We start from the raw sequence: 23,740 nt of genomic DNA, 5'->3' as shown, positions 1-23,740 counted from the left end.
ACAGCACTCGCTCGAAATTTGGAACGCTTTTGTAACTGCCTCTCCAATAGTTACATTGTCGTAACAGCATATACAAAAAAGGGGAAAACCATTTTTTCTTCTTATAGCTGGAGTCCTGACGAGCAAATAAAGTATTCAATCACCATGTCTTCCCGATTAAATCCAGTATTCTTGTTTGCCCAGCTCTCTTTTTTTAAATATCATGTTTGTATCATGAAGCACATATACGCTATAATTATTTGCATGCCTGCGTCTCTCTCTCTTTCTCTCCTTTTTTTTACTGCTCATGCATCTTTTCCAAATACAATGTACTTCATTTTAAAGTTTATATTTACCTGGCCAATTTAAATGTATATCTAAATACCAATTTACTACAACTTCTTTAAGTTGTCCTGTAATTACGTTTCTAATCACACTATATTTGATTGTTCTTATACATATCAATTTCAATATGCTTTTTCTATATGAATTATTGTTTGTATTAATATAATAATCTATATACATGTTTTTTTTATTCTTGGGGCGTTTACAAGTCCAGGTCGGGGAGAATAGCCTGCGGGCTACAGTAATCTAACTTTTTCCCTTTCCAGGCAACCTGGACTTGTTCTGTAAATTGTACATTCTCTTCTAAATTGATTGTAAACTTTTTTTGTTGAAATGCCGAATAAAATAATAAGAATAATAACAGTATACGTAACACATCATTATGCCATATCTATATTGTGACTCAATGAATTTACGTCAGCACCCTTGCGAACTTTTTCTTCTTCTTCTTCTTCTTCCGGGTGTAGTACAGACCTCTGGGTAGAGTATTTTCGTACTTTGTGCAGTGCTGAAAAACTAGTGTGCCATGCTGCATTGCCAAACCTCAGTAATATGCTTATGAGGTTAAAGGTGTATGTACATACTAGGTAAAAGGTAAAAGTGCTCCTTTTATACCCACACGCAATGCTGGAAGAACGTCACAGAGACATATCTGTCGGCTAATGTAAATCTAAGCTTCTCTGGCACCTATCCCAATCGATCGATATGGTTTTAAGAATTCAAAGACTGTTCCATTTTTAGAGTGGGCCTTCTCTGGCTCCTTCAAAGAATGTCAAGACAACCGAACTGGCAACATCAAGGTGGCAATTAGGCCTAATGCATCAATTACAACGATAGGGACAGATGTGTTGAATTCGACATTCTAATTCGTCTCCGACGACGACTTCAGTACACACAGCTCACTACCAAACGGAAAGAAATATCAGCACCTTCTTATAAATATGCTATATAATTCTTGGTGTTACCGTCTTAAAAGGCGTCCTTAAAACTGTTTCATTTTCAGTGTAGAATGACGGCAACCAAGAGATAAGATCATCAAGAGATATTCGACCATTCGAATCAGTAAACTTATCGGAAATAGGTTTAAAGACTTAAAAATATTGTGTAATTCATGGTAGACGCCTCGCATTTTTAGCATTTTCACAATCAGAGCGTGACCCATATTTGGCGATATGAAAGTCGTGGAAAACGCTGGACTGTCGAGGATAACTACATGTCTTATAACTATTCCACACTGAGTACTTTCTCCATTTTTACTACAAGAAAGTGCGAAAATAAACACGTAGACTTTAAAGGGGAAGTTCACCCTGACAAAGAGTTTATTGTAAAAATAGCAGAAAAAATAATAAAAAATATTGCTGAAGGTTTGAGAAAAATTCATCAAATAATTAAAAAGTTATTAGAATTTCATTTTTTTATTTGTGACGTCATATGCGAGCAGCATTCCTACATAGCGAATGGTAAAAAATTAATGAAATGTCATTTTCTCAGAAAATTGAAAATGGTTTTCACTGTAACTTTTGTATATCAATAGACAAATCATTTCACACCCGATCATGACAAGAAAACAAAATTAAGTCATCAGGAACCATACAAAATGTGAAATTCATACATTTTATATTACATAACACATGGGGCAGCTGCTCGTTTATGACGTCACAAATCCAAAATTTTGAACTCTAATAACTTTCTTACTCTTTAACAGATTTTCCTCAAACCTTCACCAATATTTTTTACTATTTTTTCTGCTATTTTCACAACAAAGTTTTCTTCAGGGTGAACTTCCCCTTTAACAGTCGGGGATAATGACGTTTCGACAAAAGGAATGATCATGAATTTAGAATTCTCTATCTCTGACAATGGCATGCACAGGCCAGAAAGTGTTGGCCCTTTACTCTTTGCATCGTGTGACCGAGGGACACGATGTATACAGAGAGCTATAATCACGGGAGCTTTATATTACTGCTGCAGATGATGCTGAGAAATCCATTTCATGAAGAGCGACGAAAAATTCCATGGTCTACCAAAGATCCCCCGACTAGTCTATACGCTTGCCCAGGGGGGACAGGGGGACGCGCTCCCCTACCAAAATAGTAGGGGGGGACATAATATCAAATGTCCCCCTACTATTTTTGTTCTTTTATGAAGGAGCAAAATACATCACTTCACAATCGGAATAATACATGTATTTTGAACTAAATGACCTTACATTTTAGGTGATAACTTTTTCTTTTGCTTGTCAAGTTTTTTATTTAAATTAAATTACCTTCCATTTTGGTGATAACATTTTTTTTTTGCTTGTCCAATTTTCCAGGCCCTGGTCCCCCTACTTTTGGGCCCAGATCTTCGCCCATTTACGCTTGCAACGGAGTGTGCCGAGGATAAGACGTTATCTAAAGTTCGCCAACATAAAAAAGGACCACACCTTATTATAAATGAATTCAATAAAGAAAAATGTCTTCACATGTTGATCAGAGAATTTGTACATGCAGTCACTAATTGAAAAAGTGCTGTATGACAGAAGACATATTAAAAATAAGACCATATTTGCACCGGTCAAGGACTAGTTAACAATTACACTTAGTGGTTATTACGGAGTACCAAACGGCAATTTATCTAAATTAAGCAGACCTACGTTACATAAGACTGCGGACCAACTGTACATGTATGTATACCAAGTTAGCATTAAATGCCAGGCAACTGGATAGTTCCTCAACTCGTTGCCCGTTGAATCATTTTTTTTTTTGGGGGGGGATGATAATGACATTGTTCCGATATTATTTTATTTGATTCAAGATTTCCATATTGCACCAGTGATGCTTGTAATCATTATCATAAAGATGTTATCCAACAGCTATTGCCTTTTATTAGCTTATCTAATTTGAAGGTAGGGGAGAAAACTAATTATTACGCTTGTTGCATTTTATAGTACGAATGTGCAATATTGCAATATCAGCGCGCAATGGTTAAATAGTGATGCGAATTGATCGACCCTGACTTAACTTGAACTTTATTGAATAAATACCTTTTGAACCATGGTTGTGTGATCGTTCGGTATTTTAGCAAGTTTTTGTACAATTTATAAAATTTAGTAAATGCAAATTCAATTCTGAACGTTTCTTTTCTTTGTCGTAGTGAGCAGTTATGTTGTGCTTTTTTTTACTCTTCAATTTAACTTTGAATGTGAAACACTGCGTTTATTTCAAGGCGAATTCGTACCCTTTTTGTTCCGAATGCTGGCCAAAATGACAAGAAATTGTGGTTGTAATATTCGTATCGCTTAACAGAAATATCATACAAAGGTCATAATTACAATAGGCTTGCAGTGCGACATCACCGGAAGTTTAGGGTAGAACTTTGATATATGATCAGTATAATTTGTAAATACATTATCATGATTATTGAAATATTGAAGTCGCGAGTGTATATACGACGTAACTTGAGTATGTATATTTTTTGTTTACTGTCTTATCTCCAAAGGGAATATGATATGGCACCATTTAATTAGCCATTATTAAACAAATAACAGTGTACATGGTGTATGTACGTTGTATTATTGTACATTGATCCTGAAGGCTGTACTTGATACAAATATATTTGCAATTATTTCTAGCTTCCTTGATAGAAGAAACATAGAATGTCGAGAGAGAGAAAATTATCTTAGGCCACTAAGATTATTTGAATTGTAAAGAAAAAAAATAAATAAATAACAAATGATGCTTGGTACACTGAGAATTCAGAGTACAGAAAAACTTGTTGAAATGTTAGCCCCCCCTTGTTAGAATGATTTTCTTTCATATAATATAGATCGTCGATCAACGACCTTATATCGTTTCTTCTTATATGTATTAAATGTTTTTTTTTGTTCGTCTTTTCATAGAAAAAAGAATGAATATACAAGAAATGATTGAAAAAAAGAGAAAAAAATAAAAATAAAAGTAATATTAATCAATAAAATTGTTACCCCACTCTTTATACAGTGAGTGGCAAAAATAGTCAATTATGACTTATTGCCAAATAAAAACAAGGAATGGAATGGAATGGAGAGAAAAAAAAACACGATATGAAACTAAATTCCACAGCGAAACTTAATCTCAAGCACATGAATTTCCTCTCTGATACTTATACGAGCAAAAGAGTTTTTATGCGGTAGACATGGATAGAATGTTTAGAGGGAAACTTCGTCATGATCTTCATGATCTTAAAAGGCTTATTTTGTAATACAAATATAAAAAGGATAGAAAGTTTTAGGTTTAGGGGTAATTACGTTAAAAAATAACGCGGCAGAATTTTCTACATCAAAGCAAATGCAGACACGAGTTACGAGTAGACACTATAAATTCCGACTTTTATAATATTTTTTTTCATAGAAACCTATTTAAGATGACCTGTTTCGAATATTTATTTATCAAATACACAAGTAACATTATCATTATCATCATTTTCTTGTCAGAAACTTGCTTTAAAAATATATATAGATCACATGAACGATCTGGATAGGTTGCATGTGATGTCACAATACCAAGACTGTAAACATCCATTACAGAACCTCTATATATCAGTGATAGGGCAGAAAGACATAGAGTGGCTAAAGCTGCAAAGATCACATTCGTTTATACTGGGTTTTTTTTTTTTACTCAACTGAGTTAATCATGATAATAGAATATTTATAAATACCTAGTCATGATGTTGAAAGTGGCAATAATATGTTTTAAATGGAATAACATCTGTGAGTAGAATTTTGGCTTCGGTTTTTATGATGTTTTTGTGGAGGGGGGGGGGGGGTGTTGCTTGTTTTTATTTTATTTCATTATCCACTTATTTTTTGTTTTTTATATTCATTAATTTTGTTTTATTTTATGTTAATCAATATGTATACTTGTGTATTTCTTTATTTTCATTTGTCTATCTGAATTTATTTTAATATTTTATTCATGCATTTATTTTTACAATTTTCTTTAATTTCATTTTTTTCATTTATTTGTTTATTTTTATTTTATTTATTTATCTATTTATAATTATTGACTTTTGGGGAGGTGGAGGGGCTCCTTAATTCCTACCACTTAAGTTACTGTAGATTGAGGTGGAGGATAATTATTGTCCAACACCACGGCTATATCACTGTATAAAAAGGCGCCAATGGTTTTTCAAGATCAAGTTCCTGTTCATATTATCCACACTTTCGGAAAACGTTTGGTAAACTAGTTGACACACAGTTGTACAGTTGAGGAGTGTGTTGCATAAGGGTGTTATTAGTGAGAACATTTCACTGTACGATAGTCGACGAACAGCTGTTTTATAAAGAAAAAATATATATAGTCAGGAAATATTATACAGATATTGACTAATGGGGTGTGTAATATAAACATTATTTGGACCGCCGGATTCATATTTTCCCAAGGGGTTATATTTTCCCGAAGCGCGCAGCGCTGAGGGAAAATATGATCACGAGGGAAAATAGTAATCCTTTAGGTGGTCCAAAGAACTTTTTTTACACATCCCATCAGTCAATATCTGTTATATTAGATAGCCTCTAATGATGAAGATAAAGTTAGGCCTAAGGATGCGTGCAGCATGTTTATGATATTCACAGTGATTGATTGAACTGGTATAGATCTAACGTTAGATCTTGATCTATAGATATCTAAGTAACGTTAGTCTAACGCAGTGAATGACCCTTTTCTATTCAAATCAACTTTGTTTAGGCCTAGCCCTATATCTATATCTAAGTTAGAGCCCAGTCCAGGTCAAGGACCCAAGGCAGACCGATAATGCATGGTAACATCTAATCCACAAGAGGGCGCCATACACGTAGAAAAATATATTCATATACCAGTTGGTCAATATATTCATCGAAGGTGGACCTGCTGGGAAAATACAATGATTTCAATCATATCACGTGACGCGCTATGGACCAATCGCGCTTGGCTATCTGTCTTGGCTATCTAATATATATCTTTATTTACTGACACATGGCACATTGACTTGATCGACATGGCTTTGAATCACTTTAAAAAGATGGCTCTTTTTATTGCAATGTATACTTTTGGATTTCTTTCGTACGCAGAGGGTGACTTCCTCCGTGAAACTATTGCAGTAAATGCCGGAGCAAATATAACTTTGCGTTGCAATACTGATTACAGGACCCAAATCTATTGGGTAGATACAACAAATAAAAATTTGTTAGCGGCTGTCAATGAGACCAGAATGGGTAAGCAGAAACCAAGATTATATAATGACAACAATAACTTTTTAAAAGTGCAAAACTTGGTGATATATTCGAGAATGGTTCAACTAAATATTCACGGAATGAAAGCAGGGTCGGCAAAATGTGTCTGCCAGTATAAAAATATACCGCTTTGTGAATTCGATATCCATGTAATCGAATGCCCGATTTGCTTTGTGCCTTCCTCCCCTGATGATTCTGAACAGTCGGGAATAAATGTAAATTGTCACCTAAACAACTTTGATGCAGAAAGGCCAATAAGACTAAATGTTACAATAAATGGGACTAGAGAAATCGCAGCCTTAATCAATGATTCTACTTTATCCTTTGACATTGACACGATTGCTGACCCAGTCATGGTTGAATTCAATCCGTTTACTGATACCAATTCAAACATCGTATGTTACATACCTGCCCGGGTATCATCAACAGAAAGTCACACGTCGGCTGTCCTTTCCCGAAGCAGCTCATCGAAAGCAACATCGACAACTAATAACATGAAGGAAAAAGTGAGAACGGCGGCGTCAAAGATAGAGAAGAACACAGCAATGGCAACAACGATTGAATTCCATGAACCTTCTCCCGTGAACCCGTCAACGACACCTGTAATCAATCCAGAAACATATACCCAGACAGTATCAGCAGTGGTTAAAACAGAGAGGAATCAGCTTACCATCCCTAACAAGATGGGGAATGGACACACAGAAAAAGAAGATAGTAACCTTAAAACGATATTAATGATTATCATTTCCGGGTCTACCCTAATTATTTATTCTTGCTGTGGTCATTGTTGTGATCAGGCATACAGGGAACAGAAAACGAGTTCGAGGCAACGATGGTGATATCAATGATCCAGAAGGCGAAGTAGTAGGTGAGGAAACTGCAACCGATGACCATTATTATGCGACAATTGATGATGTTGGTAGGTCGTCAGGAATCCAACACGACGAAATAATCGACAATGTTTTGTATCAGTCCAGTGATGGTTTTATTCATAATCCGACTATGCCATCGGACGACCAACCTGACACGGCTCTGTATACCATACCGGACAAGACAGGGGCCATTAATCGTGTTGCCATGATGAAGATCGGATCTGCAAAGAAACTCGATGGCGCCAGTTAAAGAACTATGAATCAGCAAGAGGGGATGAAGGGGGTAAAGTGAACAAGAGCCAGAATGATGACATGCCAAACCCGAAGTCACATTAGACATACGTTCCCCACCGAATCCCACAAGGGATGTTCCAGAAGCATCTGCGGAAAAGAGTCGCGAGGGTACTATCCTCACCTATGCCAGACCTGAAAAGGAATCATGATATGCAACGAAACCGTTAGAGACATGCAGCATGATTATAGGACAAGGAGAAGCCTCTGCGGTAGGTGGATGCTTCTGACCTCCCGTTCTATGCAATGCCATGCATGCCCATTATAAACAAAATCGATTCAAGGGAATTTTAAGGGAAACCTACAAGATCGTAGAAAGTCCTATAAAACTGCGTTGTTGACAATTATCATTCCCGACCTTTCGTTTGAGGACGCGGACGCTTATTTACAACGGTAGTTGACTTTGGAAGGGACTTTTTGGGCCCGTCATCATGGTCGTAAAACTCAGTCCTGCAATGCAAATTGTGTGACATGAGATTTTTTTTTCGTTTCGCATCTGCGACGGAAACATTCAATATGCGTTTCGTGTGCAAAATTCTGGTTGCTACTATGGTAACAGCGATTTATCCGATTGAGGACGACTTTCCAAAGCCACATTTGACTCCTCCTAGAGCTCGAGAGGCCGCCCGGGGGGCCCACTTCCATTGATTAGTGGATACCAGTAGCGACCACCCGTAAAAGGGGACAGAGTGGGCAGGTACGTTACGTATATAGGCCTATGTAACGTTATAAGGGTGTCAAAACGATGTTTAAAATGCTGAAATAAGGGATATAATATATTCAATACTTGTAGGGTTTCACAAGCCAAATACTTGTTAAGAGATGCATTTTCATAATCTGGAAAAGAATTGCTTCCCTTGTTTAGCATGTTTAGGGTACTTTTCGAAACCCCATGGTCGTGCCTGGTATCCACTCATCAATGGAAGTGGTCCCCCCGGAATTTGAATCTAATCCCCATTTCTTGGGAATGTAAAACATAATGCCCCTCACATCGTGTGCGAGAGGCATATCGTTTGTGTATAAGGAGTAAACAAAAGAAACAAAGAAACAAAAGCAACAAAAGGAAACGAGTTCAAAGGTATCGCATATGATGTGTACATATCAACGCATGCGAAATGTTCGGCTGGAGAGGTTGATCTTATCCATGAAATCAATTGCCAGTGATCCACCAATAATCCACATTAAATGTAATATCGATTCGATGGACTGTAATGATCTATATTTAAGCCTTCATTCAGTAAGTTTTTCCTCACTCAATATGTTCTCGATTTGTTTGAAAAACCACTTTATTCTCCATGTCATAAATGTATTTTACACTGTTTTAGGTCCTGCATTTTGAATATCTCCAGCCATCAGTCGTAATATACATGCATGTATGCGCTACGGGTGTCGCGGAAAGGGATTTTGCACACGAAAAGCAGATTTGTAGGGCCTGTAACCCCCCTGTTACACAAAGCTTAGCATTGATCGTAGAGCAGTTTTCTACGTTTGATACTATTGACTGTAATGCACAATCAATCTTAAAAATCAAGTGTATGATTAAGCGTTAACTTTTGTGTTAGGGGACCCTAATACTAGCGTCCGTGATGATTGCGAAAGGTCCCAATTTATGATGAAAGCTTACCAACGTGGAAGCTTGTTACATAAGGATCCTCGACGTTTGGTTTTTGAACACACTAAACCGATGCAGCTTTTAAACATCTCAGATGCAAAAAAATGCACAACTCGGATCGCCTTTTAAGATGTTAACAGTGAAAAATTTTGATGAATATATGTATTTTTATCCAGGATTATTTAGAATTTTGTTGTCATTTGGATAAAGTGCACAAAAATTGTGAAACATCTTTTTTTACTTTGTGGACGTGTAATAGTGGTTATGAGATAGGGATGAGTGATACACATATTAAATGTTGATAAAAATCCTAAATCAGAAGATGCTTTCGCGAAGTGACTGAACGATATAGTGTACTTGTTAATGTAATGAATAGCCTCCATGGACATGATGGACGGAACTAAAAAAAATGATTCCCTGATTTTATTAATTTGTTGGAAGTAATTTGTGTATTTATGTTTAAACCCCACCGAGAAGCCTACGAGGTGAACTGAAGTCGACAGTTATAGTGTTTCAGTGAATTTTACATTAACTTTATGCCTACTTCTATATACATGTATATCCTATAATCCTAAGCAAAACGAATGTGGTATAATATGCACGTCATTAAGCAAATGTTAGAATTCTAGAATTCTGTATGACTACTAATTGTAAAGCGTTAACCTTGTGTACATTAATGTTATGTTAATATCCTTGCTAAAGAAAGTACAGGCTTTATTGCCATTTCAATGAATCATCCAATATTGTTTCTGTTTACAGTTTGTCTTGTTCTTAGGCAATAGTTCTTCATATTATTTTGTTAGGTATATCGTACAATTTTGGTCGCCGTTTCCTTGTTTAAAAAAGACACGGACATTATTGAAAGAACTAAACATGCTAAATGAAACAGAAACTATTATTTTGATCAAGCCAAGTGGCCCACTTCAAACAGAAAACATTCTGCCTTGAAGGGGGGGGGGAGTGAAAACCTTGAGTAGTTAGTCCACATTTCTATAAATTTTAAAGGCTTGCTTTCATTTTCCCTGTTAATTACTGTCATATGAATAAAACACATGTAAAAAATACTCGCATTGCCCTTCTTACTTGATAATTATTAGGGAGCGTTTTTTCCCTAAAGGGTGAGGCCCTCAATGATTCGCCTGAAGTTTTTTAATAGATACAAAACTTGCAACATTTTAGCTCGCGGTTCTAAAGTTATGTAGCAATGGAGCATTTTCTTTGCAAAAAATGAAAATGAATGAATCAAACAAAAACTGTGTTTCGAGGTAATATATATGCAGTATATATATATATATATCTATATATATATATATACATATATATCAATGACAAAAATGACATTCATCGAAAATGGAAGGACTATAATACAAGCAAAGATATCAATATAACTTATGTACATTAATCAAAACGTTTGTAGAAAAACAAGGGTTTTTTTTTCAAAGTAAATTTGTTTGTTTTATTTTTCACTATGCATAACAAAAAAGAAATTGACAGAATATAATGTTACATTGATAATAATTATACATCTAGTAGGAACTAAGCATAAACACAAAAAAATATTTAAAATAACATTGTAGGTATACGTATAAGTAACTTGTTTGACTAAAACATGACTCGAAATAAGCATTCATGAAAAAAAAACAGAACAAAAATAGATGAAAACAAATCCAATCCAATCCAAAAGTCATTTGATATAGCGCCTTTTCCTTTCGGTTACAAAGCGCTGCACACACACTAACTCCATATAAAACAAAGAGTAGAATAATAAAGACATCGTTTGCATCTTACATAAAATAGAAAACATCATCATGCACCTCATATAAGGAGTACTTTAATAAAACATCATTTACAGTATTTTGGAGTTAAATAAATCCTTCATATTCTTCATGAATGATAAAATATTGTCACAAACTCGTATATTCAAAGGTAGTGAATTTCAAATGTTAATTCCTACGTATTTCATTGATTTATGGGCACTTCTCGGAGTAAATACCTCATTCACCGTGTATTCAGCAAATTATAACAACAATCATATAGGCCAAGAAAATTAGGTTGAACATGGAAATCTGGGGTAACAAGCATTTTTTTCAGTATAGGCCCGGAATTAAATGTATGTCTATAGTAACATACTAAAGTCCTCATAAATCCTCCTTGAGGGTTTGCAGTAATCTAACATGGCGTCCAAAATGGACGCCATTCACAAAAAATGGACATTACTCATTATCCACCCTAGACATCCAATTTCGGTGCATATTTCCTGGTTTAAAGAGGTAAAAATATATATTAATACAGATAAGAGTGATAATAAGCAGACCAGTTTATCTAAAAATCCAAGATGGCGTCCAAAAATGGCTGCAAAGCCTAAAAATCGAAAATTCGTATATATACTAAAATTGAATGTCTTTAATTTTGTTTCTATTCAGGGGTTTCAAGGGTCAAGTAGTACATTGGGACAAGTTACAAGGACAGTCAATGGTCAAGCATGTCCAATAATCTCAGATGGCTTCCAGAAAATGAGTCTAAAATGACTACTGACGCATACAGATGGGCATAGTTCATTTAATATTCGCCTATGCGATCAAGAATTTGGCATTTTAGCCATGGTTTAAAGAGCCAACGTATACATTCGAACTAGTTACAAAGAGAGTAAGTGATGTATGTAAAAAAATCCAAGATAGCTTCAAAAAATTGAGTCTAAATTGACTGCTGTTATTGAAAAAAATTGACATAGTTCATTAAAAATCAACCTGAGAGATATGATTGTGTTGTCTAAAACTATTGTTTAGATTGTCAAATAATACATACGGACAAATGTAAATAACGGACATTGATCCGGTATGTCCAAAAATCGAAGATGGCTTCTATAGATGGAGTCTAAAAGGTCTACAAGCTCGTCGGGGGGGGGGGGCAATAAAGGTCTTCAAGCTTGTCAGGCCTGGGGGGCATAAAAGGTATTTCAAGCTCGTCAGGGGGCAGGGATATGTCCTTTGCATGGGTTTTGGCTCGTCAGGGGGGGGGACTGCCCCCCCCCTGTAGGTACGCTAGTGCTTTAAGCCATGGTTTAGAAACTAAAGTCTTACATCCCATGCGGATATTAATTGAAATTTGTCAATTTGTAAGTAATAGCAGCCCTTTAGACTCCATTTTAGAGGCCATCTTGGATTTTGTTGACATACTGCACTTCTAATTGTCTTTTTAACGTGTCCTTATGTATTATTCGACCCTTCAAAACCATGGTTTTGACACCAAATCATATGTCCCATGCAGGCAGATATTAAATGAATTATGCCAATTTCTAAGTAATAACAGCCATTTTAGACTCTATATTTTTTAAAGCCATCTTGGACATACTGACCACCAACTATTTTGTAACTTGTCCTAAATACTGCCTGACCCTCAAAACCATTGAATAGAGACAAAAATAAATATATAAAAGTTCAACATTCATCGCAATGGCCCCTGTCGATACTCGTGTGAGATTCCATACTGATTGTACGGCCTTGACGTCCTATACCAAGGACGCGGAGTATACGATCCAGTGGAACCGAGTCAGCGGGTGTTTCTTGCTTGAATTCTAAAAGAACTTTGCCACCTAACGAAAAAAACATGATTATTACCCTAATTAGTATTAGAGATAGTGTTGTTAGGAGTAGCGGTAGTAGCAGCAGCAGCAGCAGCAGTAGTAGTAGTAGCAGTAGTAGTATAATTAGAATGAATAATTGTAGTAGTAGCAGCATTAGAAGTAGTAGTAGCAGTAGCATGAGTAGTAGTAGTAGTAGTAGTAGCATTAGTAGCAGCAGTAGTAGTAGTAGTAGTAGTAGTAGTAGTAGAAGGAGTAGTAGTAGTAGTTGTAGTAGTAGTAGTAGTAGTAGTAGTAGTAGTAGTAGTAGTAGTAGTAGTAGTAGTAGTAGAAGGAGTAGTAGTAGTAGTTGTAGTAGTAGTAGTAGTAGTAGTAGTAGTAGTAATTAGTATTAGAGGTAGTGTTGTTAGGAGTAGTAGTGTTATAGTAGCAGCAGCAGCAGCAGTAGTAGTAGCAGTATAATTAGAATGAATAGTTGTAGTATACATGTAGTAGCAGCATTAGTAGTTGTAGTAGTAGTATAGTAGTAGTAGTAGTAGTAGTAGTAGCAGCAGTAGAAGTAGCAGCAGCAGTAGTAGTATTATTAGTAGTAATAGTAGTAGTAGGAGGACGAGGAGGAGGAGGAGGAGGAGTAATAGGAGTAGTAGGAGTGTAGTAGTGGTACAACCACCACTTCTACCTCTACTACTACTACTACTACTACTACTACTACTACTACTACTACTACTACTACTACTACTACTACTACTACTACTACTACTGCAACTACTACTACTACAACGACAACAACAACTACTACTACTACAACTAATACTACTACTACTACTACAACTACAACTACTACAACAACTACTACTACTACTACTACTACTACTACTACTACTACTACTACTACTACTACTACTACTACAACTACTACTACTACAACTACTACTACTACAACTACTACTACTACAACTACTACTACTACTATTACTACTACTACTGATGCTGTTAGTAGTTGTAGTGATGATTACAGTAGAATACTTTCGTAGTGGTTCATAGATTTTCAAAACCTAAATTGGTTATCGTTTGTTCTTTTTTTGTATGAGCGATTTTTCGCATCGGCACGCAGATTGCTTTCAAAAACATAGAAAATGTATTGCCAAATTCCCTTCATGACAATGAGGAACCAAGAAGCCTTTGTCGAAAATCGGTGATTGAAAACATTATACTTGTAATTTTTCGTCATCTCCAAAACTTAGGAAGAACTGCTGTTTCGGTTCACCAAATTCGACAAAGATCCTCCAAGCTGTTCATTGTCATTTGACGGGCATTTTCCTAGATTTTCTGTGCTCTATAAATCTTTCTGCGTGGCAGTGCGAAAAATTGCTATATTCTAGGTAAAGTAGTCTAATGAGCTTCACTGGACACGCACAAGTCCGGGGTTCGATACATGGCCGCAACACTAAATGCCCTTTGGCCAAGGCATTTTATGCAACAATGTTACTTTATCCTTCATTTCAAATGGATAAATCATATATGCATCATTAGTATCAATGTGTGCTAGCATTACAAAATATCAAGGGACTATTTTTTTCAATTCAATTTATTTTTCATTCTTCAACATAATACAAATAATCACAAGATAAATTAATTCAATTTAAGATAAAAGCATGAACAAAATTCAACATTGAATAAATGACATATATATTCAACAAGTGATTGAAATATTAATGAACATGCATGTCAAATTTAATCAGTATCAATATATATGATGAGAAGAATGGAGGGGTCCACTATAAAGCATTTCAAAAAAGAAAGATAAAAAAAGATATAGCAGCTTACCTTTATCAATGACTAAAGTACCGCCCATCTGAAGAGTATCGCCACTCATGTTACCACTGATACCCTGACTTTTTGCCTTCGAGAATATATATTTAAAAAATTGAGGGAGAGGGCATAGAGAGAAAAAGAGGAAGGTGGTAATGATGATAGGCCTGATATCAATGTAACGAAAACTTAAAATGTTTGACATCATGGTGATAATTAAACATATTAATGCTTCTTTTTGTTTGATTGTATGCTGATGCTTTTATTAGCTATAGAATTGTATTTGATTTAAATAAAACATTGTACATGCCAATTATGATATTAACATGGGCTGAAATCGGCTTATGTGTAGTATCAAGAAAAAGAAAATAATCAAAGCAAATTTTTATAAAGCGCTTTTTCCAGAATAGCTCAAAGTGCGTTACAGCATTTTATTGATGATGTTTGAATTAAAAAATGATTTTTTTAAAAAGAATGATAATGGTCATGGTTTTATGATAACTAATATCAAATTATTATATTTTTTAGGAACAAAAATGTGAGCAGAAATGCCCACCCCCTTGAAAATTGTGGATAGACTCCGGGCGGGGGGGGGGGTGTTTCACAAGGATATAAGTATGACTAAGAGCCGCGCTTAAGTACCGAGTTGCGTATGGTATGAAAGGCTTGATCGCATTGGTCAGATCGACTCATAAGGCCAAGGACGCGTAGTCGTGCGCGCGCGTCCTCATGAGACGATCGTATAAGATCGCATAAGATCGTATAAGATCGCATTAGATCGTATATAACGTTGGATATCATGTACGCGTCGGCATTTAAGTGCGACTTAAGTCATGCTTAAATCTTTGTGAAACACTCCCTGGAATGATTTTAAAAAAAGAATGAGATAAAAAAAAAAATCGAGAGTAATTACCTTGCTAATTGCCTCCCTCGATCTCTTGGTGAATAAGCAGGCAATTATTGTCGTGAAGGTATACCGCTTGAAGTTCAGCACTCCGTATATCTTCTTTTGTCGGTCAATGTATAATTCTGTTATCAATGATAATAATGATATTATTAATGGAAAGACGTTCATAAAAAATAGAACAGAAAATTGGGTATCAAATATGAATTTAAACTATTGAGATTTTCCGTCCAAAATGCAAATTCCCCGAAAAGCAAGCACCCCCTCTCCCTTCCCTAAACAATTAAAAGGGATTTATCTCCATGTCCACAACACACACAAGATCTCACATAATGAATATTAATAAAACTTATATGATATAGAGAATCTTTTTAAGAAATGAATTTAAATTGGTAGAAAGAATAAATACAAAAAAATAAAAAGATAATTGAAAACAAAGAATCATAAACAAATACATATTTGACTCGGGTAAAAAAAAGTTATTTCAAAAACTGAAAGCACATAGGAGAGGGGTGCATGATACAGCCCCAATCCGGGACCGGAGGGGAGGGGGGGGGGATGGATATTCTCTTTATCGATCCGCACCTACCTCCTTTCCAAAATCCCGATTCGAAGAATTCCTTCGCTCCAGTCTCTTCCATTCCAATAGCTACCATTCGAACGTTGGCGGCGTCAAGCCTCGGTTTCAAATGGGACAGGTCACGTGATCCCATCCGACAAACCGGGCAGCGCGTTTCCGTTTTACACCCTGGCGAAGGCATTTTCCGGAAAAGTAGCCAAAAAGCGACTAGTGAAGAGTCTACGTCTACGTTTGTTTACATTATCAGCTGGGCGCGCGATCCAAAGTCCGCACCGAAGTTAATATCCGCAGAACATACCGTACTTGCAATGCAGCTGAGCTTATACTTTCCAGGTTCAATACGAATGTTTGCCTTGATCATTTGCCTCGCCGATGTCTGTCTTTCTCTCTATCTGTCTATATATCTATCTCTCAAATTCTATAAGGGATTCTATCTCTATCTATGTAACTGCAGTATCTATCTATCTAATAATCTTCTCTGTCTCTCTCATTCTTTATCTAACATCTATCTATCTCAAATTCTCTATCTCTCTCTATCTATCCATCCATCTGTCTGTCTTTCTCTATTTCTCTCTCTCTACCTACCTATGTAACTACAGTATCTATCTGTTAATTTGTCGCTCTTTCATTCTTGATCTATCTGACATCTATCTCTCAAATTCTCTATCTATCTCTCTATCCATCTATCTATCAATCTGTCTGTCTTTCTCTAATTCTCTCTATCTATTTATCTATTTTTTAACTAGAGTATCTATCTATCTGTTAATTTGTTAATAATCTTCTCTGTCTCTCTCATTCTTTAATTATCTATTTAATATCTCTATCTATCCATCCATCTGTCTGTCTTTCTCTTATTCTCTCTATCTATTTATCTATCTATTTTTTTTAATTTATCTATCTGTTAATTTGTTAATATTCTTTGTCTCTCTCCCTCTTTATCTATCTAACATCTATCTATCTCTCATCTATCTCTATGTATCCATCTGTCTGTCTTTCTCTATTTCTCTCTATCTATATATCTATCTATCTATCTGTTGATTTTTCTATCTTCCCTGTCTCTCTCATTCTTTATCTTTCTATCTATCTAACATCTATCTATCTGTCTCTCAAATTCTCTATCTCTCTCCTTCTCTAGCATCTGTCTGTTTTTTTTCTCTCTTTATCTATCCTTCTCTCTTTCTCTCTCTCCCCCTCTCCCTCTATATCGACCTCTCTGTCTCTCCCCCTCTCTCTGTTTATCTATCTATCCATCCATCTCTCCCTCTTTCTATCTATCTATCCACCTCTCTCTCTCTCCCTCTCTATTTCTATCTATCTATCTGTCTATCTTGTCTCTATCTATTTATCAGTCTTCTATATCTATCTTTCGGCAGCTATAAGTGTATCAATCCATCAAACTTCAATTTGTCTTTCCATTATAAGTATCTGTTTATTTTGATTTTGTCTGTCATTCTATTCATTTAGTTAATAATTTATTTTTAGAAAAAAAAAACTATCATAAACAACGCTACTGCTAATATATGTTCGGATTTAACTCCTGACTGCCGCTCTCTCTGTACATGAAGTGCCGAGGAACTCTGTGCTCTGATCAGTAACTGTGCAAATTGCATGCGGTGGTGGACTCGCCTGTGTGTCGCTGCATGCAACCAGCGACGTGTGTAGACTCTTCACTAGTCGCTTTTTGGCTACTTTTCCGGAAAATGCCTTCGCCAGGGTGTAAAACGGAAACGCGCAACCGGGCAACCGAAACGCCTCAGGAACTGAATCACGCATGCGCTCTCACTCCAAAGGGACGATAATTTCGTCGTCTGAAGATAACATGAATAAAGTCAATACAAACAATCAATAACAAATACATAAAAAGGTTTTGTATGTACATACACAAACGTATCAAATCTCATAATTGAAAAATGAAATAAAAGTTTCGGTTTTTTGCGATTTGCTACAAAATGCAGATATCACAGTTTTGTGACTGTGGCATTTGAGATTAATTTTGTACATCACCAATAAAAAGCAAATCATTAAAAATTTTAAAATAATGAATATATAGGCTTAGCTGAGCATGATTAAAAAAAAATGGCCCATTACTAAGTTTAGGTATTAAAAAACGTCGTTTGGTACGATCTTTCTTATTTGGTACACCATTTCTGGCAAAAAGTGATTTTTTTTTACTGATCTTATAATGAAATTTGAATTGTGTATTTTTGTACCACATTTTTCATTTTTTTTTAAATTATAAAGAACAAAATGGTAAAAGAATTGAAAGATTAAAAGATTGTTATTGCCATAGTTGGTCTCCCAACCCCCCCCCCCCCCCCCCCTCCTCACTTTATAGGTTATGATCGGCACTGCGATTATTTCAATGTCATGATTTTACGCTTATACCATTTTGATGATTGTAATAGATATTTTCATTATAAAAAAATCACACAAGCAAAATAAAAGCAAAAGAAGACATAAAAAGAAAAAGTCTTACCTCGCCTGTCTCTACGTTTTCAATGATATTATTTCCAATGTTTTGGGAATCCATCTTAACGGACACTTATTTTTCGTTTATTGGGGAAGAAGCCTTTTTTCCGAACACCCTCACTGCCGCGTTTTAACACGTCTTCTGAACCAGAAATGGAAGATATGTACTGGCGCCTGAGAATAAATCTCGATCATCTCGTCAACAGGCATCCGCACGCACAATGTCACATGCATTCTTAATTAACGAGGTTTCGTAATCTATGTAATGAATAATAGATAATAAGTCCGAGCACTTAGCAGTCAGGTCCATTATTTGCTGACCATCAAACGGATGAGTTCACACTTTGATGTTTTAGAAAACAGGCTCAGCCTCCAAGCTTTCCGAAGTAGATGTTCATTGACATGTTGATAGGCCCTTTTTTACGTTTCGAGTACAAGCCGCGTTCAGGTTTCCATATAAATTCTCGAAAGTAAGATATTATGTTTATGAAAAGGCAAAATTATGAAATGCCAAATGTTTGTTTGTAAGCGTTGTATAAAGCTAAAATGAAATTTCGCTAAATCCGAACACCTTTTAAACGCTATATACGAAAACCCCGAGTTTGGTCAATTTATATTTTGCTAAAACTACTTTTTTTGCGACCTTGGGCCATGAAATATGATTTTGTATGTTTGCATGTCCCTTCGTAACCCATGTGAACCACGTGGACTGTCAGATGTTTCGAATTATGATATTGGTGAATTCAAAACCAAAAAATATAGTCACCCTCATATCAACCACCCTTTCAAAATATGAATCAACCAATAAATGATAAATAAGAATTGTAGGCCTAAATAAATGAAAAATTAATCAAAAACCAGTAAATCGTCGAATAACAAGCAAAGAAATGCATAAAATAATGATGATGAAAATGGCTTCATCCCTCACTATGATGTAAGCTGTCAATCATTAGAAAGCGAAGGACATTCATTCCTCTGTTCGTGTAGCTGTAATTAATTATTTTTTTCCCTGATGCATTGCATTTATGTCTGCGTTCAAGGAAATAAAGCCAAGTTATTCAACCATCTCGTCACTTTTTGTGTGTGGGTGCACGTGTGTGGGTGTGTGTGTGTGTGCGTGTTTCTCAGTCCCTCTCTGCCATTTTTTCTTCGTTATGCACACTATTTTTCAGGGACCTGTTTATCGACATCAGTATGACACAATGAAAGTTGGAATATGTTAATTTCTTAAAAGGACAATTAGGTGAACATATTTACTTTTATTATTGCAAGCATGCTTGGACAAACAAAGACCTTCTTAAAAGTGGAATGCTTACTTATTACCGGGAGATGGGTTTGAACAATTCAATCTGAAATAATTTAAGCACTACGGCAAATACTTTGGAAGTTTTGGAAGAGAAAGTAATTATAATCAAATAGATCGAGAGTTCCACTTAATACTTAAGCTTTATACTTCTCAATCCTCCTCCTCCTTAACATCAACTACATCTTACAAAATTAGGTCATTACCATCTGATCAATATCATCATAGCATCATCATCATGGGTGACATCATGGTATTTTGATGAGGGAACTAGGGCACTTTTCCTTCTTTCCACTTGTTCTCCTATCCCCTATCTTTGTATTTCTAGGAGGGGGGGGGGGTGTTCCCCTGACCCTGGTCTATGGCGTCGCCCCTGATCATCATCATTACCATCACCATATCATCGTCATCCTCCTCCTCCTCCGCCACCATCACTTGCACAAGTGGCGAATCCGGGGGGGGGGGGCACATCCGGAACGTGCCGCCCTTTGACAGCCAAAATTAAAAAAGTAATGTAAAAATGCTGTGTTTTTTCAGGTATGCCCCTCTCCCTTGGAAAATCCCGGATCCGCCGTTGACCTGCACCGAGAATCATGACCATCACCACCATCACTTAAATAATAATCATCTTTTCAGAATATAATTGAAGGATACGATTTTATACTTTTTGGTAAAGAATTCTATGAACGGATCTTCGAGGACATTATCAACTTTGTTATGAAGACCTATATAGGCCCAAAACGTTCATTTGAAAGAAAAACGATTGAAAAAACGTCTTTCCATATTGCTTTAAAATAAAAGGTATTAGTGATTTTGTCCTGTCATAACGTGCAGCTAAAATAAACCTTTTATTTTTATGCTAAAGCTTTAATTTTACGCCTACCGTCGAAATGCATGTATTCCTTTGAATAGAGAATGAATTAAAAACAAAAAAAGATAGACCCACCCCAACCTTACACGCTACACGATATTCAACGTGGGCGAAAGATGGTGGGGCCTGGGAGTGCAAATCAAATTTTTGTCTGACAGACAATTTTCCTTGAACCTGATTGGCTGAGAGTCACTGTTACTATAGTAACTGTCGAATAAATTGGGATTTGTTGAATGAAAAGTCGGACAAGTCCTTTCATGTGACGCTCCCATGAACCAAAGATTTTTTAAACAATTTATTTGTTTATTTATTTATTTATTTATTTTTTTTTGGGGGGGGGGCTCTTAGCATTATGTAAACTCGAATTCGATGATCATTTCCACGTTTTTGTACACGCGTTAATTTACTTAAAAAGTGGGCAATGTCCCCAAGAGCCCTCGGCATTCCACGGCCCTTTCTATACCCACGTAGATGAAAAGGAAAGAAAATGATCTTGACCGCGGACCCGTCGAGGAGACAAAACTGCCTTACAAAAGATAAGAATTACGTCATAATGAATGCGCGCAAGTAGAGCGCGTTACCCAAGAGACTTGATTCGTCAACATGGGAAATAGTGCCGAGTACGTAACAGTTGAAAGCAAGGGGAATGATGTTATTATATTTCAACTTATTTTTTATATTGAATCATGTGTAACGAACTAAGAGAAATAATACTCCTTGTTACCAATCCCAGATAGATAGACTCAATAATTAAAAATAAAATGAAGAAACCAAGTTCAAAGCAGAAATCCGCGTCAAACTTGAAAGGACAACGGCCGAAGAAATTATCAAAGAAACGTCAAAACCACCAAGGCTCAACATTGTGTTCTTGCTTTGGTAAGTTAATTTAATGATGTTTGGCACTAATTTTTATGATTCCATGTAATCCCTCTTCTCCCCCTAACGATAAAATAATCAATTTTAGGTCTTCAAATTATTACATGCAGCTTGCAAAAAAATAAAAAAGAGGGGTGGGATGGGTGCAGAAAAGGGAGGGGGAAGTTCATTACGTGGAAAACTGTGCACGAATTGGGTAGGTTCGGGGGGGGGGGGGGGGGAAGTGATGCTCCGTGCACGACCTGTCCACTCCCCCTTAGAATCCACGTTTGGTTAACAAGTTAGACCAAACCTTATTCCGTTTTTATTGGGATTAACTTACATTTTCCAATGCAAGTTGGAATTAGCAAACCATTTTAGGCATAGTAGGCCTATACACACTTCCAACATGACCAATCAAAAGACGATAAATCGGCAATACAATCAGATTTTAACTATAAGAAAATGAAACACCGACCAATGGATAAAAACTAAACACCCTTCTAAATGCTGTCATTCATAACCCCGGCTCTGTTCCTACTTTCTTGGGTTTCTGGTATTGGAAACGTTTAGAAGATTAAAGCCGTCTAATAATAGCCCTACTCATATCATGGTTTGTAAATTTCATCATTTAAGAGATAAAATTCATATCCATTCAACAGATCAGCAACTGAGTCCCGACTCAAGCTTTGAGAACATCCCCGTTGAAAGTGCAACTCGTATCAATAGTGCAAAATCCAGTCAAATCAAATTGTAAGTATAACGATCACAATCAATCTTTTAAAAGCCCCTTTTACAATTGGTGGTGCGACTGCCTACAGTCATTGCGATTGTGTGCAACATAATATTGTGACCAAATGATTGCAAACGATCGCACGAGCAATTGTGAAAGCCCCTTATAGTTAAAATGATATAGGTAGCTTGGTGAAGGGGGGGGGGGGGTTTAAAGAGATGGGAGAGAAAGAGAGAGAGAGATAATTTGGGCACGCGCACATGTGGTTTCTGGAGAGAGACCGTTTGGGCACAAGTTGTGCCCAAAGATATAAGTAGCTTGGTGAAGGGGGGAGGGGGGGGAGGTTAAAGAGATGGGAGAGAAAGAGAGAGAGGGATATTATTTGGGCACGCGCACATGTGGTTTCTGGAGAGAGACCGTTTGGGCACAAGTTGTGCCCAAAGATGTAAGTAGCTTGGTGAAGGGGGGGGGGAGGTTTAAAGAGATGGGAGAGAAAGAGAGAGAGAGATTATTTGAGCACGCGCACATGTGGTTTCTGGAGAGAGACCGTTTAGGCACAAGTTGTGCCCAAAGATATAAGTAGCTTGGTGAAGGGGGGAGGTTTAAAGAGATGGGAGAGGGTGAGAGAGGGGTGGGGAGAGAGAGAGAGGGGGGAGGGGGGGGGGAGAGGGGGAGGGGGTAGAAGGGTGCGCCAAAGTTTGATAAAGGTGAGATTATTTTTGCCATCAACGATATCATTCCAACATAATAGTTCAACTGCTGCAATTTAATGAAATACGTATAAGTCCTATCCCCATATTGTGTGTGGGCTTCATGAAATTTTCTGTCTCTGAAATTTGGTTCTTTTGACAGTCTGTAAGAATTGAGAAAAATGGTGGTCGGACGTCAGTAGTATAGGTGTACCTATAACGTCATAACTAATCCCTATTGTTCTAAACAATAGAAATATGAATTATGATATGATCCTATTGTTCTAAACAATAGCATAAAATATTAATCCTCTTATAGAAATATGAAATCGATAAATATGAAATATGGATCATAGAAATATGAATTATGGAAATATGAAATATGATATCAGAAACAATAGAATATGAATTATGGAAATATGGAAATATGGATGACGTCAACGAGAACAATGAAATATGGAAATATGAAAATATGGATTATGACTTCAAACAATAGAAATATGAATTATGGAAACATGGAAATATGGATGACGACCCAGTGGAGAAAGATATGAAATATGTAAATATGGATTATGACCTAAAACAATAGGAATATGAATTATGGGAATATGAAAAT

General features: G+C 36.3%; 1 protein-coding gene across 1 annotated transcript; it reads right to left on the bottom strand.

The window, feature by feature from the left end:
* Positions 1-12,741: 12,741 nt before the first annotated feature.
* Positions 12,742-18,932, bottom strand: LOC121430932 (prostamide/prostaglandin F synthase-like). The gene is made up of 6 exons (XM_041628364.1): positions 18,681-18,932; positions 17,947-18,012; positions 16,214-16,352; positions 15,634-15,749; positions 14,736-14,811; positions 12,742-12,920 (listed from the first exon to the last, which is right to left on the bottom strand). The coding sequence occupies exons 1-6, from the start codon at positions 18,732-18,734 to the stop codon at positions 12,766-12,768; spliced, it is 606 nt and encodes a 201-aa protein (XP_041484298.1). The 5' UTR covers positions 18,735-18,932; the 3' UTR covers positions 12,742-12,765.
* Positions 18,933-23,740: the final 4,808 nt, after the last annotated feature.

Source organism: Lytechinus variegatus, chromosome 17 (assembly GCF_018143015.1).
Source record: "Lytechinus variegatus isolate NC3 chromosome 17, Lvar_3.0, whole genome shotgun sequence".
Taxonomy (NCBI): domain Eukaryota; kingdom Metazoa; phylum Echinodermata; class Echinoidea; order Temnopleuroida; family Toxopneustidae; genus Lytechinus; species Lytechinus variegatus.
The sequence above is the reverse complement of the archived record's forward strand: the minus strand, read 5'-3'. Positions and strand labels throughout refer to the sequence as shown.